The sequence below is a fragment of the Colius striatus genome, chromosome 2 (assembly GCF_028858725.1).
Source record: "Colius striatus isolate bColStr4 chromosome 2, bColStr4.1.hap1, whole genome shotgun sequence".
Taxonomy (NCBI): Eukaryota; Metazoa; Chordata; class Aves; order Coliiformes; family Coliidae; genus Colius; species Colius striatus.
In genome coordinates this window covers 62,393,533-62,408,415 of record NC_084760.1, presented here as the reverse complement: position 1 = coordinate 62,408,415, position 14,883 = coordinate 62,393,533, and the positions used below count along the sequence as shown (strand labels likewise).

Here is a 14,883-nt window from a genome sequence, read left to right as displayed (position 1 = left end):
CAATGACAGCATAGTTGATCAGGCTGAAAACTAATTTATTTGGGGGCAAAGAAGTTTTGTTTTTCTGCTGTCCAGCCACAGCTTAAAAGAGAAAATGCATTACATGCTGTCTCTCGTGGTTTGGCCCAGTTAGCACAGAAGCACCACGACAGTCTCTTGCTTAGTGCCCCCATCCACTCCCACCCTTTTAGGATGGCAGAGGCCCCAGCAAAATGGGAGAACAAAGATAAGCAAGGCTGTTGTGGACTGAGACAAGGGCAGGGAGGGCTCGCTGCCAATTACAGTTCTGGGCAAAACAGACTCCAGTACTCGACTTAGAGAGGAAAGTAGGAAGGTTTATTCTACTACCTACAAGAAACAGAAAAAAAAGAAAAAAAGTAGTAGTATGATGAGAAAATTAAAACCAGCACTTTAAGATCTCCCTCCCCCATCCCTCCTTTCTTCCCAGGCCCAGCTCAGTGCTCCTGATATCTCTACCTTCTCCCCCCTGAACAGCTCAGGGGGGCAGGGAATGGGGGATGTGGTCAGTCTCTCACAGATGGTGCTTCTCTTTTCTCAGAGGAGGACGACTCCTTACATTCTTCTGCTGCTCCAAGACGGAGTCCCTCCCACAGGACACAGTCCTTAGTGAATATCTCTGGTGTGGATTCTTCCAAGCAGTTGCAGTTTCTGCAGATGCAGGGTCCCTCCCTCAGGACACAGCCTCTTCTGGGCATAATTTTAATGAGCTTCTTTGACATGGGTTCCTCCTCACAGTTAGAGCTTCTGTGAATATTGGGTCCCTCACATGGGACACAACCTCCTCCGGCCATAGTGATAAAGGATCACTTCCCCGGGACACGGCCTCCTCCAGCCATAGTCACTGCCCTTGACACGGAGCCTTTAATTAAGTGAATCACTGCCCCTGGCTCGGGGTTCTTAGCAAAATGAGTCTCTTCCCCTGATTGGGGTTTTCTAGCAAAGTGAGTCTCTGCCCCTGGCAGGGGGTCATTATCAAAATAAGTCTCTGCTGCTGATGCAGGGTCTTTAGCAAAGCACAAACAAATCTCAGCTTCACCAGTCCTCTCCATACAATGCAGGGGAATCTCTGCTCCAGCACATCTCCTCTTTCATCACTGACCTTGGAGTCCACATGGTTGTTTCTCTCACTCTTCCTGCTCCTTGCACCATGTCGTGGTTTAGGCCCATCAGGGAACAAAGGCCACGATTAGCCTCGAGTACCGAAGAGGCTGAGGATTGCTCGAGGGCAGGGAGGGCTTAATTGCCGCTTAAGGTTCAGGACAAAACAGACCAGGCTATTCGGTTTTGGGGAAGAAAACAGAAAATAATTTAATGCAAAATCAACCAAAACATAACCAAAATGAAACAACCCAGAGTAATACATCAATGGAGAGTCCAACCAGCCTTTTTAAGAACACCTTCTTGCCACCCCTCCCCTCTTCCCGGGTTCAGAGCCCTGATCCCGGTGTTTTTACCTTGCCCCCCCCTGAACGGTTCGGGGGGGCAGGCAGTGGGGGGTTCAGTCAGTCGGTTTCCGAGAGCTTCTGCCGTTTGTCCCTCCTCAGGACGGGTGAACTCCACACCAGTCCTCCCTGCAAGTCCGTGGGGTAACTCACAAGCATGGCAGACTTGCACGGGCTGCTCCGATGCCCACTTATTCCAAAGGCTGCAGCTCCTCTCTGCCTCTCGTGTGGGGCTGCTCTGCGGCGCGCAGGCTCTCCAGCACGGCCTGGGCCATGGCCATCTCCCCACACAGTCCCCCGCCCGTCCGGGCTCACCCACACGGAGCTGTTGGTGGCTCTCAGTCTTGCCACGAATCTCCACAGGTTTCAGGGGCACAGCTTGTATTCTCGCCACGGCTTGCAGAGGGGTCTCCGGTCTACTGCTTCTCGTTCCTTCCTCCTTCTCTGGCTGAAGGGTCCGCGTGGTGGCCTCCATCTTGTATCACTCTCCACCTCCCGACTCGCATTTCAAATTCCCGTCCCCTAAATAGTGATCGCAGAGGCGCCAGATTGGCCCAGCCGGGCCGGAGGTGGGTCTGAACCTAGGAGCCGGGGGAGGGTCTTCACTGCAACCCGCTCCCCCTGTTACCAAGCCAAAAGCTGCTCCTGGCTAAACCAGGACACACCACCACCAGATGGTGAAGGAAGGAGAAGGAAGAAGCCTCCTCTTCTGCCTTCGTAAAAACTGATCATGGAGGCGTGTAATTGACTCAATACCAGAAGTGGGTCTGGCTCAGAGCTGGGGAGAGTTTAGAGCAACTTCTTACAGGAGCCATCTTTACAGCCCCTTCCCCCTTACCAGAAAAGGCTGTCATATCAAACCATGACAGTCTCAAAGTTGTTGGGTTTGCTGCACACTCTGGAAACAGCTGATAAAGTAATCTTTAATAATTAGTCACCTAGATTCATTGTGTTTTGTTCCAATTTTGAGCCAGACCCACTTCTGGGGCTGAGCCAGTTAGACGCCTCCACGATCACTTTTTAAGAAGAAGCCAGAAGAGGAGGCTTCTTCCTGTTCCTTCCTTCTTCTGTCCCTTCATCTTTTCCAGCTGGTAGTGGTACAAGGAGTGGGAAGAGAGAGAGAAGCAACCATGTGGGCTCCAAGGTCAGTGAGGGAAGAGAGGAGGAAGTGTGCTAGAGCAGAGATTCTCCTGCATCCTGCAGAGGGGATTGGTGAAGCTGAGATTTTATTGCATTTTGTTAAAGACTCTGCATCAGAGGCAGTGACTCGCTTCAATAAAGACCCTGTGCTAGTGACAGTGACTATGGTCAGAGGAGGCTGTGTCCCTTCATATTCACAGAGGTTGTAACTCTGGGGAAGAACCCATGCCAAAGAAGTTAATTAAAACTATGCCCAGAAGAGGCCGTGGGCCTGAGAGATGGACCCTGTATCTGCTGAAGCTGCAACTGTCGGGAAGAAGCCACACTAGAGATATTCACTAAGGACTATGTCCCGTGTGAGGGACCCTATATCCGCAGAAGCTGCAGCTGCTGGGAACAACCTACACCAGAGAAGTTTAAGGACTCTGTCCCGGAGAAGGAACCCTGTATCGGAGCAGGGGAACAATGCAAGGAATTGTCTTCCTCTGAGGAGAGAGAAGCATCAGAGCCCATCTGTGAGAGACTGACCATATCCCCCATTCCCTACCCCTCTGAGCCGTTGAGGGGGGAGGAGGTAGAGATATGGGGAGCAGTGAGCTGCACCCGGGAAGAAAGGAGAGATGGGGGAGGGAAATCTTAAAGTGCTGGTTGTATTTTTCTCATTCATCTTACTCCCTTTTTGCTTTTTCTTCTGTTTCTTGTAGGTAGTGGAATAAACCTTCCTACTTTCCTCTCTAAGTCGAGTACTGGAGTCTGTTTTGCCCAGAACCATAATTGGCAGCGAGCCCTCCCTGCCCTTGTCTCAATCCACAACAATCTTGCTTATCTTTTTCTTCCCATTTCACTGGGGCCTCTGCCATCCTAAAAGAGTGGGTGAATGGGGGGCACCAAGTGAGAGACTGTCGTGGTTGCTTCTGTGTTAGCTGGGCCAAACCACAAGAGACACACCAAATTTCATTTCCTCTAAGAAAAAGAATAGTGGAGCAATGCTTTTGGGTCACAGAGTATCACAGGGTGATCTAAATTTTCTGGTTAAATAGTCGTATTGCAGAAAACTCGAAACTAACACCTCTGAGAAGTGTGAAAATCATTTAGGCTGAGCAGGGAGGATTCTGTCCTGAAAAGCTCAGCACGCTGATTTTTTTGAATGCCAGGTGACTGTATCTGCACAAGATCAGAGACACTGATTTTTTTGTTTGCTTTAAAAAAAGGAACATAAAATTACAAAATGTTTACAAATTCAATAATGATTTGGAGATGATGATGAAAACTGCTGTTAAAATAGAGTCCTGTTCTAGATCTCACACTCCTTGGATGGTACAGAGATGATAGTGAGAATTCAAGACAACCACAGAACTGAGCCGCAGACTGCCAAGTGTGATGCTTATAAACTCCCACATTCAGAACAGATGAATGAAAGGCAGTTGCTGAGTTGTTTTTTTTCACTTGGTCAGGGAAACCCCTGGAACTTGCATTTTTCCAAGCTTTATTGCCTAAAGTCGCTACAAGAAGCATTTGCTCCTTCTGTGCCCCAAGCTTTGACTACTGATGTGGAGGCAGTCATCCAAGTTCCTTCTGCCTTTTCCCCCTGGTGCACACCTGTTGGTCTCTGGCCGTTCTCATGCTGCATGGTGAGTCACAGCCTGGTGTGGTCTGTGGTCTGGACAGGGCTTCGGTGATAAAGCACAGAGACTTCCATCCATTGCCTATGAAAAAACGAATGTGTGGGTTATATCCTACTCACACTGGTTATATTCTAGGCATTGTCTCAGCTGCTTCTGCTGGTGGTGTGTAAGAGACAGCAAGCATTGACACTGACCAGGCTTCCTTTCTTTACTTTAGTAGATGCATCAAGAAAACATGAGCAGTGTTTTTGTTGTGCCTCTTGGGGCTTACCTATGATTTCTGCTGGCTAAGTGGTCAGCTGGCACCTTTCCTATACTATCAAGATTACCTAAGAAAAACCAACAAACTAGGGAATGTTAATTCAATATGTTTCTAAGCTGGTGGGATTTGGTCTGTAGATAATGTGGTGGGGGACTCACAACAGAAAGAAAAGAAGCTCTTTTCTCAATGGGCTTAAACAAGCCACAACACTCTTTAGCAGCAGATAAAAAAAATCATCATATGGCTTTGCAAATGAGAAAAACTGACAATTTAAAGAAATTTGTCATTTAAATAAAAGGCTTTGAGCTATTTTGGGAGTTAGTATTGCCTACAGTTCCTTATGAGGGTTGGTCGCAACCTTTCTGGTGTGATTCAGTGTCTTGTGCATCGTTAAATAAATATTGTATGTACAAATAATGACCTGCTACACAGCAAGCCTTCAGCAGGTCTTCAGTCTATTCAAATGTCTCACCATCGAGGTGCAGCTACAGCCCTGGGAATTTCTAATCCTAATCTTTGAAATGTTGACCCAAGCTCTTTTACAGAGAGAGCTGGACAGTTTGTACCTGTGGGCAGGAAGCAGTGAAGGCACACAGCCCTGCTTCCTCAGAAACTTCTCTGCAAGAACCCGTGTGATGCAATGCTTCTTCCCTCAAGGGCAGGCAAAAAAAAATTCCAAAAAGTCCCTCCTGCCTGACACTGTGTTTGGGTTTTTTTTCTTCTTTTTATTTGTTTGGGTTTTTTTTTCTCCTGTGTGGGTAGTGATTAATTTTCCCAGTCTCCCCTGAGGTGGGTAAGGGCTGCACTGCTGCAGCTAACACACCAGAAGAGGCTGAAGGAGCTGGGTCCCTTCAAGGTGGGAGAGGTGATGCTGGGGAGGGGATCTAATTGCAGGTGACAACTGTTTAAACAATTGCATAAAAGTCAGACCCAATCAAAACACACAAAGCAGCTGTCACAAGTTGCAGCAGGGGAATTGCACCCCAGTGGGGCAAAAGCTCACAATGAAAGAGATTAAGTGAGGGATAAAATGGCTGTTACCCCTGCCCTGAGTGTTAGGCTGGACAGGATGACCTCCAGAGTCCCCTCCCAAGACAGGTTTTTCTGACAGTCCATGCTGGCTACTTAGAAAGACTGAAAACTACAGCTTCAATTGTGGATCGGTCCAATGTAATCCAAACCGCTCTCTTTTTGTTATCAGTTTGTGTGAAATGCTACATGTGGGAGACTTGTCTGACCTCTCCTCTGCCAGTTAGTTACTTGAGGTATTCTCTGGATGCTTTGGGAGTTTCTCCAGTTCCTCATCTTCCTGCAGCCTCATCCAGGTGAAACTCACGCTCACAGCCACTGCAAATACCGCTCACTTATGAAAATCCAAAGGTGGTGCTGCAGAAGCAGCTTCAGGGTTAAATTTTCTCCCTGTTATGAATAAGAACTGAATCAAAGGGGAAAAAAAAAACCCAAACCACAATGAAAAGGTGGTGCTATCACATTGGATGAGTCAAGCAACTTCCAGCAAGAATATACTTGACTTTTACCTCTGTGTAGCAATATCCCATCCTCAAGAGAAATGGATCTGTTTATCTAACACTCAGTTTTTTATTCCAGGAATGGAAAAAATTCTCATGGCCACAGTTTGATGTTGATTTACAGAGACATCGGTACTACTGTTTAACAGAACTTTGGATCAAAAAGATCACAGAATGGTAAGGGTTGGAAGGGACCTCTAGAGATCATCCAGACCAACCCCCTGCTAAAGCAGGTTCAGCTCAATCAGGTCACAGAGAAATGTGTCTAGACTGGTTTTGAAAACCGACAGAGAAGGAGACTTCATTACCTCCCTGGGCAACCAGAAAGAAGTTTATCCTCATGTTCAAGTGGAACTTCCTGTGTTCCAGTTTGTGCCTGTTACCCCTTGTCCTGCCACTGGGCACTGTGGAAATAAGACTTGCCCTCAACCTCTCCACACCCACCGTTTAGGCATTTGGAAGTGTCAATAAGATCCTTCTCAGTCCCAGATCCCACAGCCTTTCCTCATAAGGCAGATGCTCCAGTTCCCTGATCATTTTGGTGGCCCTGTGCTGGACTTACTCCAGAAGTTCCCTGTCTCTCTTGAGCTGGGGAGCCCAAAACTGGACACAATACTCCAGATGGGGCCTCATCGGGGGGGGGGGGGGGGGGTGGGGTGGGCGGTGCTCAACCTGCTCGCCCCACTCTTCTTAATGCATTTCAGGATGCCATTGTCCTTCTTGGCCATGAGGGCACATTGCTGGCTCATTGTTAGTTTATTGTCGACCAGAACTCCCAGGTCCTCTCTCTGCAGAGCTGCTCTCCAGTAGATCAATCCCCAGCCTGTACTAGTGCATGAGGTTTTTCCTTCCCAGTTCCCTGTCATGAGCTACCTTGCTGAAGGTACACTCTGCCTCCTCATCCAGATGTTGCAAAGTAATGCAGGATGAGCCAGTAGCATAACTACTTATGTGGACTCTGATGAGGAAAATAATGTTTTCCTTTTCCAAATTTTTCATAAAGTATTGTTCAGGGTATTCTTAAACAATACTGTTTTTTTAAAGTTCTCATTTGTATTTTAAGTATCGTTGCAGTACACATCATCCTACAGTGTTCCTTAATTGTTTACATTTTTCAATGTACTATACATGTATTCTATGAAACTCTGTATGTGTATATATTTACATGTCTATATATATGTGTGTGTAGCTGGTACTTGTTTGACTGTAGCTGTATCACCGAAAGCACCGAAGAAGCATGTCTGAAGTTGTTGACTAGGACAATATTACAGATGCCAATCTGGGGATTACCAGCAGCTGTTTCAATAATCACAAAAATTAGGTGAAGAGTTACCAATTACTTCAGAGTGCCAAACCCAGTCGTAGATAAAGCACTATCAGAGCGCAGCATGCAGGAAACCCCCAGCTTTTCCATGGAATAGGCATTTCTTTCCTTCTTTCACCACACCACAGAGCAGCCTTTTCTGCCTGAAGCCCTGCCACTGTCAGGCGGGCCGGCCCTTGGCTCTGCTTTCCTTGGGGGAATTGCCATCACAAGCAATTTTGGCAAAGCTCCAGGCTTCAGCTCCTGGCAATGGGCTGTTACGTAGGGTACGGGAAGGTGTGTGGGTACAGTGCAAGTAAGCAAATACACAACCTGTGACTAAACTTTGATGACATTTCAGTCTGGTGATTGGTTTATAAAAGTTCCCCATTCCCGCACTTGAGCTCATATAACGTGATGAAATACTAATTACATTTGGTGTGGGGAACTACTTAAAGGTCATTGGATTTTGAAAATGCTGTTTGGGAAATGGATAGATGAAAGTTTCCCAGACAGTAATGTCAGGGTGGCTTTTCTGCTTTCTGTCTCCATTTTGAGTTGTTTTCTTTTCTACCTCTCCCCTCAGTTCAGTTCTCCTAATTGGGTTAACCAATGAATTTTTCAAAGCTATACAGCTAGAGTTTTCATATGTCTGCTGCAGATTCAGTGCTTGGATAGTAAGGTAGAGGGGATCAGCTGAACCAAGAGCTTGTGTGCATGAATCTGACCGAGGCCAGCTTCTTGATTAGATGTTGTCCAGTTTGCAGAGTATAATTGGTTGCTTTTAAATAGTAAAATAACTTAATTGGAAGCAGAATTTGCACTTTTTTGACCTGACAGGTGTTTTGCTTCCACCTTCTCCCAAAGTAAAGATTGTTAGGCAAATTCTTGTTTCTGCAGACAAGTAATCTGCATGTTCATTATTTCTTTGGTGGGCATTGTTATGGAGTGCTGTTCTATGCCATACAAAATTTGTGTTTGCTCTTCTTGCTTGTCAATCTCAGCTTGCAAAAGGAGAATGTATCCTGACTTTTGCCCAGATATGCTGGTACATGAGCAGTCCGAGTACACATGAATGTCAGCACATGGGAGCTCTCAGGAAGGAAGAGTGAGGGGCAAGGCTAGCCAGGAGGGCCAGCAGGTTCCCATCTGTGTGTGTTAGCACTGTGTTCACTGCCAGGGACCCACTCAGCTGAGCTTCTCATACATCCCAGAAGCACAAAACCTGGCTCCCACCAGCCAGGCACACGCATAGTGTTAAACAGTTCATAAATAAGAAGCTTTTGCTGGAAAGCCCAGCACCCACAGCCCTGGGGTGAGGCTTGCAGGGATGCATGTATTAGAAAAGCAGGACTGGGAGGACAGCAGCCACAAGTGCCAATATTTGTGCAGGCAGTGTTGTGGCACTCCCACAGCACGTGTGTCAGCACATGTGGCTTCTGGCAGTCTGAAAGTCCAACACAGAGTGGCACTTTGGCCTGATGGGCTGGGCTTGACTGCCCATTCCTGGCAATACTGCGGTGGCCCCAGCCTCCCAGCATTGCTCCAGCAGCCAATGTGGTGTGGATGCATTGCCCATCAGCACGGCTGGCAGTGATTTCAGAGCCCCTCGTTCCTCCAGTGATATATTCCTAGATGATGTCCAGCAGTGAACACACCTGCAAACTCTACCCATTTGCATTCAACCCAAAGACAGGCCTCCAAATCAGATGACATCCCATGGGTAGGTCTTTTACGTGTTTACAGCAAAATTTCTTGTGTTCTTCATCTCTGAGTGACTAACAAGCTGAAAAAAAAGAAAACAGTGTGGCAAGCAAGCAAGCTTGTGTGACAACTTTATAGGACAAAGCAATATTGCCAGACATCTTTTGGGAACTAGTGCCTAAAAAAGTGATCTTTTTTTTCATGCTGGTTTGCCTCATAATTAGTTCCAAATTTCAGAGTGACCATAGCTGCCAAGTAAGAACAATTGCTTATGTTTAATTTTGAGCAACTCATACATTTTTCAGCTAAATTAAACCAAAGCCAAAATAGGGGTTTTTGGGAGCTGCATGAAAAAAAAAAAGGGGGAAGTCAGGAGTGTGTAACAATTACTTCCTCATAAGACATGCCCAAGAGGAGGAGAAATGTTCTTCAGTCATGGAGCTGCTCTCCTAAGCATGAGGGGGATCACGCTTTCCTCCCTCTGCTTACTGATGCACTTGCTTCAGGATGAGATAACCAGTAAGTAAAGGCTTTTCACTGTTTTCCTATGTGGGGAAGGGGGCACTGGGTCTCTTACTGAATCTCTGGATGAATCAAGAAATCTCTGGATCTTTTGGTGGTTTCAAAAGCCCAGTCACTTCCAAATTATTCTGCTTTTTGTCTTTCAAGGTTTTGAAATGCAAATAAAACAAGCATGTTGCCCTTTAAATTTATTCATGGCTGTATTACTAGTTTCAGTTCAACTAAGAGAAGTCTCACCTGACTCTGTGATATGCCAGGGATAAAGCTGCAGTCATCTGGGTCATGAAACCCAGAAAAATACTAGGGTTTGGGTACCTCAGAGAAGTTAACTGATTCTGTCATCAGTAACCATCACGGGTTGCAGACATATGATCTTGAAAATTGTCAGGCAGCTTTTTCCTTCAGTGCAGACTGGAAAAGCAGTGAATCTCTGGTTATTTTTTATTAGGCAGGTGCTGATAAACACAGCTTTGGCAACAGCTAAAACAACTGTAAACCCTGTAGCTGAGATATGAAGGAAAGAGCATTTTCCTTGAACTATCGGAGGGACTGGTAACTGCAGGCTCCTTTCATAATACTAAATGTGTTTATCTGTAACTGCTAGATCTCATCACTGTGGCTTGGAAAGTTTTGAACATGAGATCCAGGAAATTTAATTTCCCTGCAATCTGCTGGTCATGAAACCAAAGGAGCTGTAGCAACACCTCCCAATTTCAGTAGGAAGAGCATGTCTGTGACAAACTAGTTGGATTATGTTATCCTTCCTTATCATTTGCAGCAACTTTAGTTTTGGAAAACCAAGACCTGCGAGATTCCATTAAGCCACAGAAGGTAGAGTTCCATTCGCTAAACCTCCACAGCACTTTGCACTGGCAGCCTGGGAGGGCCAGAGAGGCAAGAGACACAGTCTACTTTGTGCAGTATAAAGTGTAAGTACCAGGGAAATTCCAGCCTCCCACCGGGCTGGGACTCAGCTGACAGCTCTCAGGTGTTGCTGTGCTTTCAACAGCCCATAAAGTGCAGCCAAACTGCCCAAGGCAGGCAGGGAACAAGGACTTCTAGCAGTAAGCTCTGAACCCTCATTACACCCCAGAGTTGCAGAAAAATATAGTTTGGGGGGACATCCGGAGGTCACCAGGTCCAATCACCTGCCTGAAACAGATCTAGCTAGGTCAGGTGCTTCTCCAATAGGACATTTAAGGTCCACCTGGCAGCCCACCTTGCCCAAGACAGTGCTGCCAGCTGCTTCACATAGCAAATTTAAGGCAATGCTAGTGACTGGTCCTCAGAGGAGATATACCTCCACCCCGGCACATTCAGTGAGTGCTTCAAATTGCTACCATGTTTGGGAAATTAGCAAGTGGAAACAGACATTCTGCCCATCATTGAACACACTGGCTAAGCCAAAGCTCATCTGCCTCTCCCGAGGGGCAGGTATGAGATGGGTTCCTATAGGGATGTTAACCCACATCCCTGCTTTGGGTTTCTTCCAGAAAAGACAGAAACTTCTATCTCTCAAACACCCATGAAATCAATATTCCCTGTCGTCAAACTGAGGGGAGTTAATTTCCACGGCAGAAAGCTGCTTGTCAGTACTGCTGCGATAAAACAGATGGTTAAAAATCTGTACAGACCCTGTCGGTGGCAGCTAAAGCTTCCATCCTTCCTGCTCTGTACTCCATAGGTATGGACAGAGCATGTGGCAAAACAAGGACGGCTGCTGGGGGATTCAAAACCATGTCTGTGACCTGACGAATGAGACCTCCAACGTTCAAGAGCCTTACTATGGCAGAGTGAAAGCTGCATCAGCTGGCATCTATTCCAACTGGAGCCTCAGCTGCAGATTCACTCCCTGGCGAGAAAGTAAGTGCAAACATATGGGTCTCTCTGCGAAACGAATTGGATTTTCTGTGGCATGGAATACATCATTTCTGCTCTCAGTTTGCAAACAGAGGTAATCCTTTTCTAGCCACAAAACTGTACTGAAACGAGCTGCAAGTCAAGAGCTCTCAGGTGAAGTGTTGTGATAAAATAATTTTCCCCACACTTGAAAGCCAACCAATTATGAATAAGCAGTCACTTATCAATAATTAAGGGATCCAAAGTGCCCAAATCCCTTTCACTCAACCTCCTCCTCAAGGTGTGGAACTACACAAATAATAATCAGATAGTTTTGGAACTGCTGGAAGGACTGGACACGCAGTGCAGAGTAAAAAGGAAACATTCTCTGCTTGAGGAGGTAAAGGAGAAGAGGGCTGAGAGCTGTGTAGCCACCATTCTTCTTGCATTTATCTGTTTTCCTGACTTCAGTATATTTAGAAAGGACATGAGCAAAGCTTTTAGTTAGCACAGTCATAATGCGATGAAATTTGAATTCTGTCAAAACTCTGAATGGTATCAGTAAGTTGACAGTGAATTAAGCAGTTTCCCCTCACTGGTTGATGTAAAATTGAATCATGTATGTCAATGCAGGTCCCTTCACAGCCTTGAAGTGCCAACTAATTTGGCAAAACCACAAGCTTTGACATAAAGCAGTATCTTGCAGCAGCAACAGCCCATCTTGCCCTGTGCCACCTCCTCCTCCTGGAGAGACGCATGGAGTAGCTGCTGTCCTGTCTCCCCACATCTCTGGGGCTGCACACACAGGTATGCAGGCACTAGCTTGAACCCTTAGCTGTGTTTAACCAATCAGATTGCAAAAAAACAACAACAAAAAAAAGAAAGTAGTGACTGACACTGCGTTTTTGGTATAACTGAAATCATTCAAATAGCTGCTTTATGCAGTCCAAGCAGAGAGATAAATAGAGAGGGAATCAGGGCAAACAATCAGCCTGCAGTCAGCAACATGAAGCTCTGAGAGATTTTTACAAGTGTTTCCCAAATATAGCTTTACAAGCACAGGAAATGTCATCTCCAGCAATAACCACCAAGAAGTATGCACTAAAAAAAGAAGCAGTCTAAAAATAAATATATAATACGGTATTGTTGATAACAACAAATTGTCAAATGAATTCAAATTGCATTCTGTGAAATACTATTCATGAACTATAATTATGTTCATAGCTTCTGGTTCTTTCCTTAGCTATGATAGGACCTCCAACGGTAACTGTGGTTCGTGACAACAAATCCATAAAGCTAAAGCTCCAGGCTCCACGTTCTCCTTATAAAAGGAAGAGAGGCAGCAAGATACCAATGACAAATTATTATGATCTGCTATATCAAGTCTTCATAATTAACAACTTGCTAGACGAGGTAGGTGCATACTCAAATATGAAACCTTTGACACTGAAAACACAGGAAAGTATTGGGGGGTACCAAGTATTGGGGGAACCATTCTTGTTCTACAATTGAAATAGCCAGCTGGGATTGGGAAAACATTGACGACTGTGTGAGTATTTGAAAACAAAATAGGCTTATTTTTCAGGAATTGAATTTGGTTGACTTGAGTTTTAATTCCTCCCTTTATTCTTTCCTATCAACTTAGTATTTCATGCCTTAAAATTAAAAAACTAGGACAGGAAGAAAATTTAGGGGGGGGGGGATCATCTTTTAAAATCACAAACAAATTACTAATGCGATTGTGGAATTACTAATTGCTTTGTGGAAGTCCACATGCTGCTCTGCACCCTCTGTTGTTATCAAAACTAACTTACAGATACACTTGCTAGGGTAATGTGCTTGACTGGTTGTTTTTACTCTGCATTCTCTGAAGCAATACAGAGTCCTGGTATATGAAGGAAAAGACAAGGTTATTAAAATACAAGATTTGAGGCCTGGAATCAGCTACTGTGTCATGGCTAAAACGTATGTGCCGATACTGGACCGCAGCAGTGCCTACAGCAGCAGGCAATGCACCGTTCTACAGTGACAGGGATGGCACTTCCGTGACAGGTAAGTCACCAACTGAAACTGGAGATTACCTGGAGATAATCTCCAAAAGGAGAAACGAACAATGTGTGGCATAAAAACTGCCATCCCACATGATAATATTAGCCAGAATTCTTATACCATCTCAGCTACTTTCACAGCAGGTAAGACTGACAGACCAAGGAATGTCATGGAAAATTGTTAGCATGTTGGCACAGTCCACAGAAACACCTCCCTTTTCTCTTTCTTTAAAAAGTTATACACAGTATTGTTTTAATCAGTTTTTATTACTGTCAAGTAATAATTAACTTCAAAACTGAGTGACCTCCAACTCTGTTAGTAAGCAATTCTACTCTAAGCTCTGCAATTCTGTTTAGGAAATTATCTGATTTTTAATTCAAATGAGCCTGTTCTCTTTTCTTGGCTGTTCTTCAGGTGTAATGTGTTTAAAATAAATCAGTTATAAAATTTCATGAGTTTCCATGGGCCAAAATGCAAGAGTTAGCTCAGTCAACAGGTCTGAAAAATCTTACTTACCTCAATCAGTATATTACCTTCACGTATCATAAGTGAAGCAGAGATTTACTGTCCATCCTTGCAGGTGCTAAGTTGACTACAGGGTCGTTTGCCTTAGCAAGTGTGGATTTGGGCATTTTCTAGGGTTAACAGAACCTGGATAAGCATCAAGGTTTGAACCAGTGCTTCTCTTTCTCAGCTCAGTACTTTTGTTCCTCTGCATCTTAATGTGATGCATAGCATTGGTTTCTCTCCAGACTTGGTCCACGAGTTTAGGCTAAGGAGGAAGCCAGTTTCTAGCTTTGCTCACTGTCCCAGTACTGTAAAGGAAGCTGGACTTAGGAACAGCCTGCAGAGGTACAGGAAGGATGAAGCCAAATGGCATTTTCAGTTAAACTGAATACCATCCAGCTTAAACCTGCACTCCAGCAGCAATTCTCTTCTCTTCCCAGTTACAGGGATAATGGTGAAAGATGCCTCCCATCCAGCTGTAAATCATCATCTATGGTCTACGTCTGGAACACGTACTTTTAAAATTAGCGCTGCTGCATTAACAGATTTGATTCACCACAATCATTTTATGCTACACACAGGTCAAAGATTCTTTGTATGTCCTCTACTGCAATTTACTATGGTATACAGTTGCATTTACCAAGGAAAGTCTTATAATATTTAAAAAAAACAAACCCACTTGCAAAAAGCCTTTGTAAAAATATCTTTGAGATAGTTTGTAAGGTTTTTCTATTTTAAGCCTTGGAATTAAAATACAATTTATAAAATAGAGGGTTTAGATAGTGTATTTCTTCTGGAACAAAGCTTGCAACAGAAGATGAAAAACAGTGTCCTTTCTTTAAAATGGTGCAGGAGTATACCCTACATTCACAATGAAGAGCTCCCTGCTACATGTACATAATCACTATCCACTTTTCCCTTAGTTCATACACACAAAGCT

The 14,883-nt window shown here is 44.9% G+C and overlaps 1 protein-coding gene across 1 annotated transcript; it reads left to right on the top strand.

Annotated features, from left to right (window-relative positions):
• Positions 1-9,458: 9,458 nt before the first annotated feature.
• IL22RA2 (interleukin 22 receptor subunit alpha 2) lies at positions 9,459-14,629 on the top strand. Its single transcript, XM_010203136.2, has 6 exons — positions 9,459-9,545; positions 10,327-10,477; positions 11,233-11,411; positions 12,631-12,800; positions 13,261-13,439; positions 14,384-14,629. The coding sequence occupies exons 1-5, from the start codon at positions 9,482-9,484 to the stop codon at positions 13,414-13,416; spliced, it is 720 nt and encodes a 239-aa protein (XP_010201438.2). The 5' UTR covers positions 9,459-9,481; the 3' UTR covers positions 13,417-13,439; positions 14,384-14,629.
• Positions 14,630-14,883: the final 254 nt, after the last annotated feature.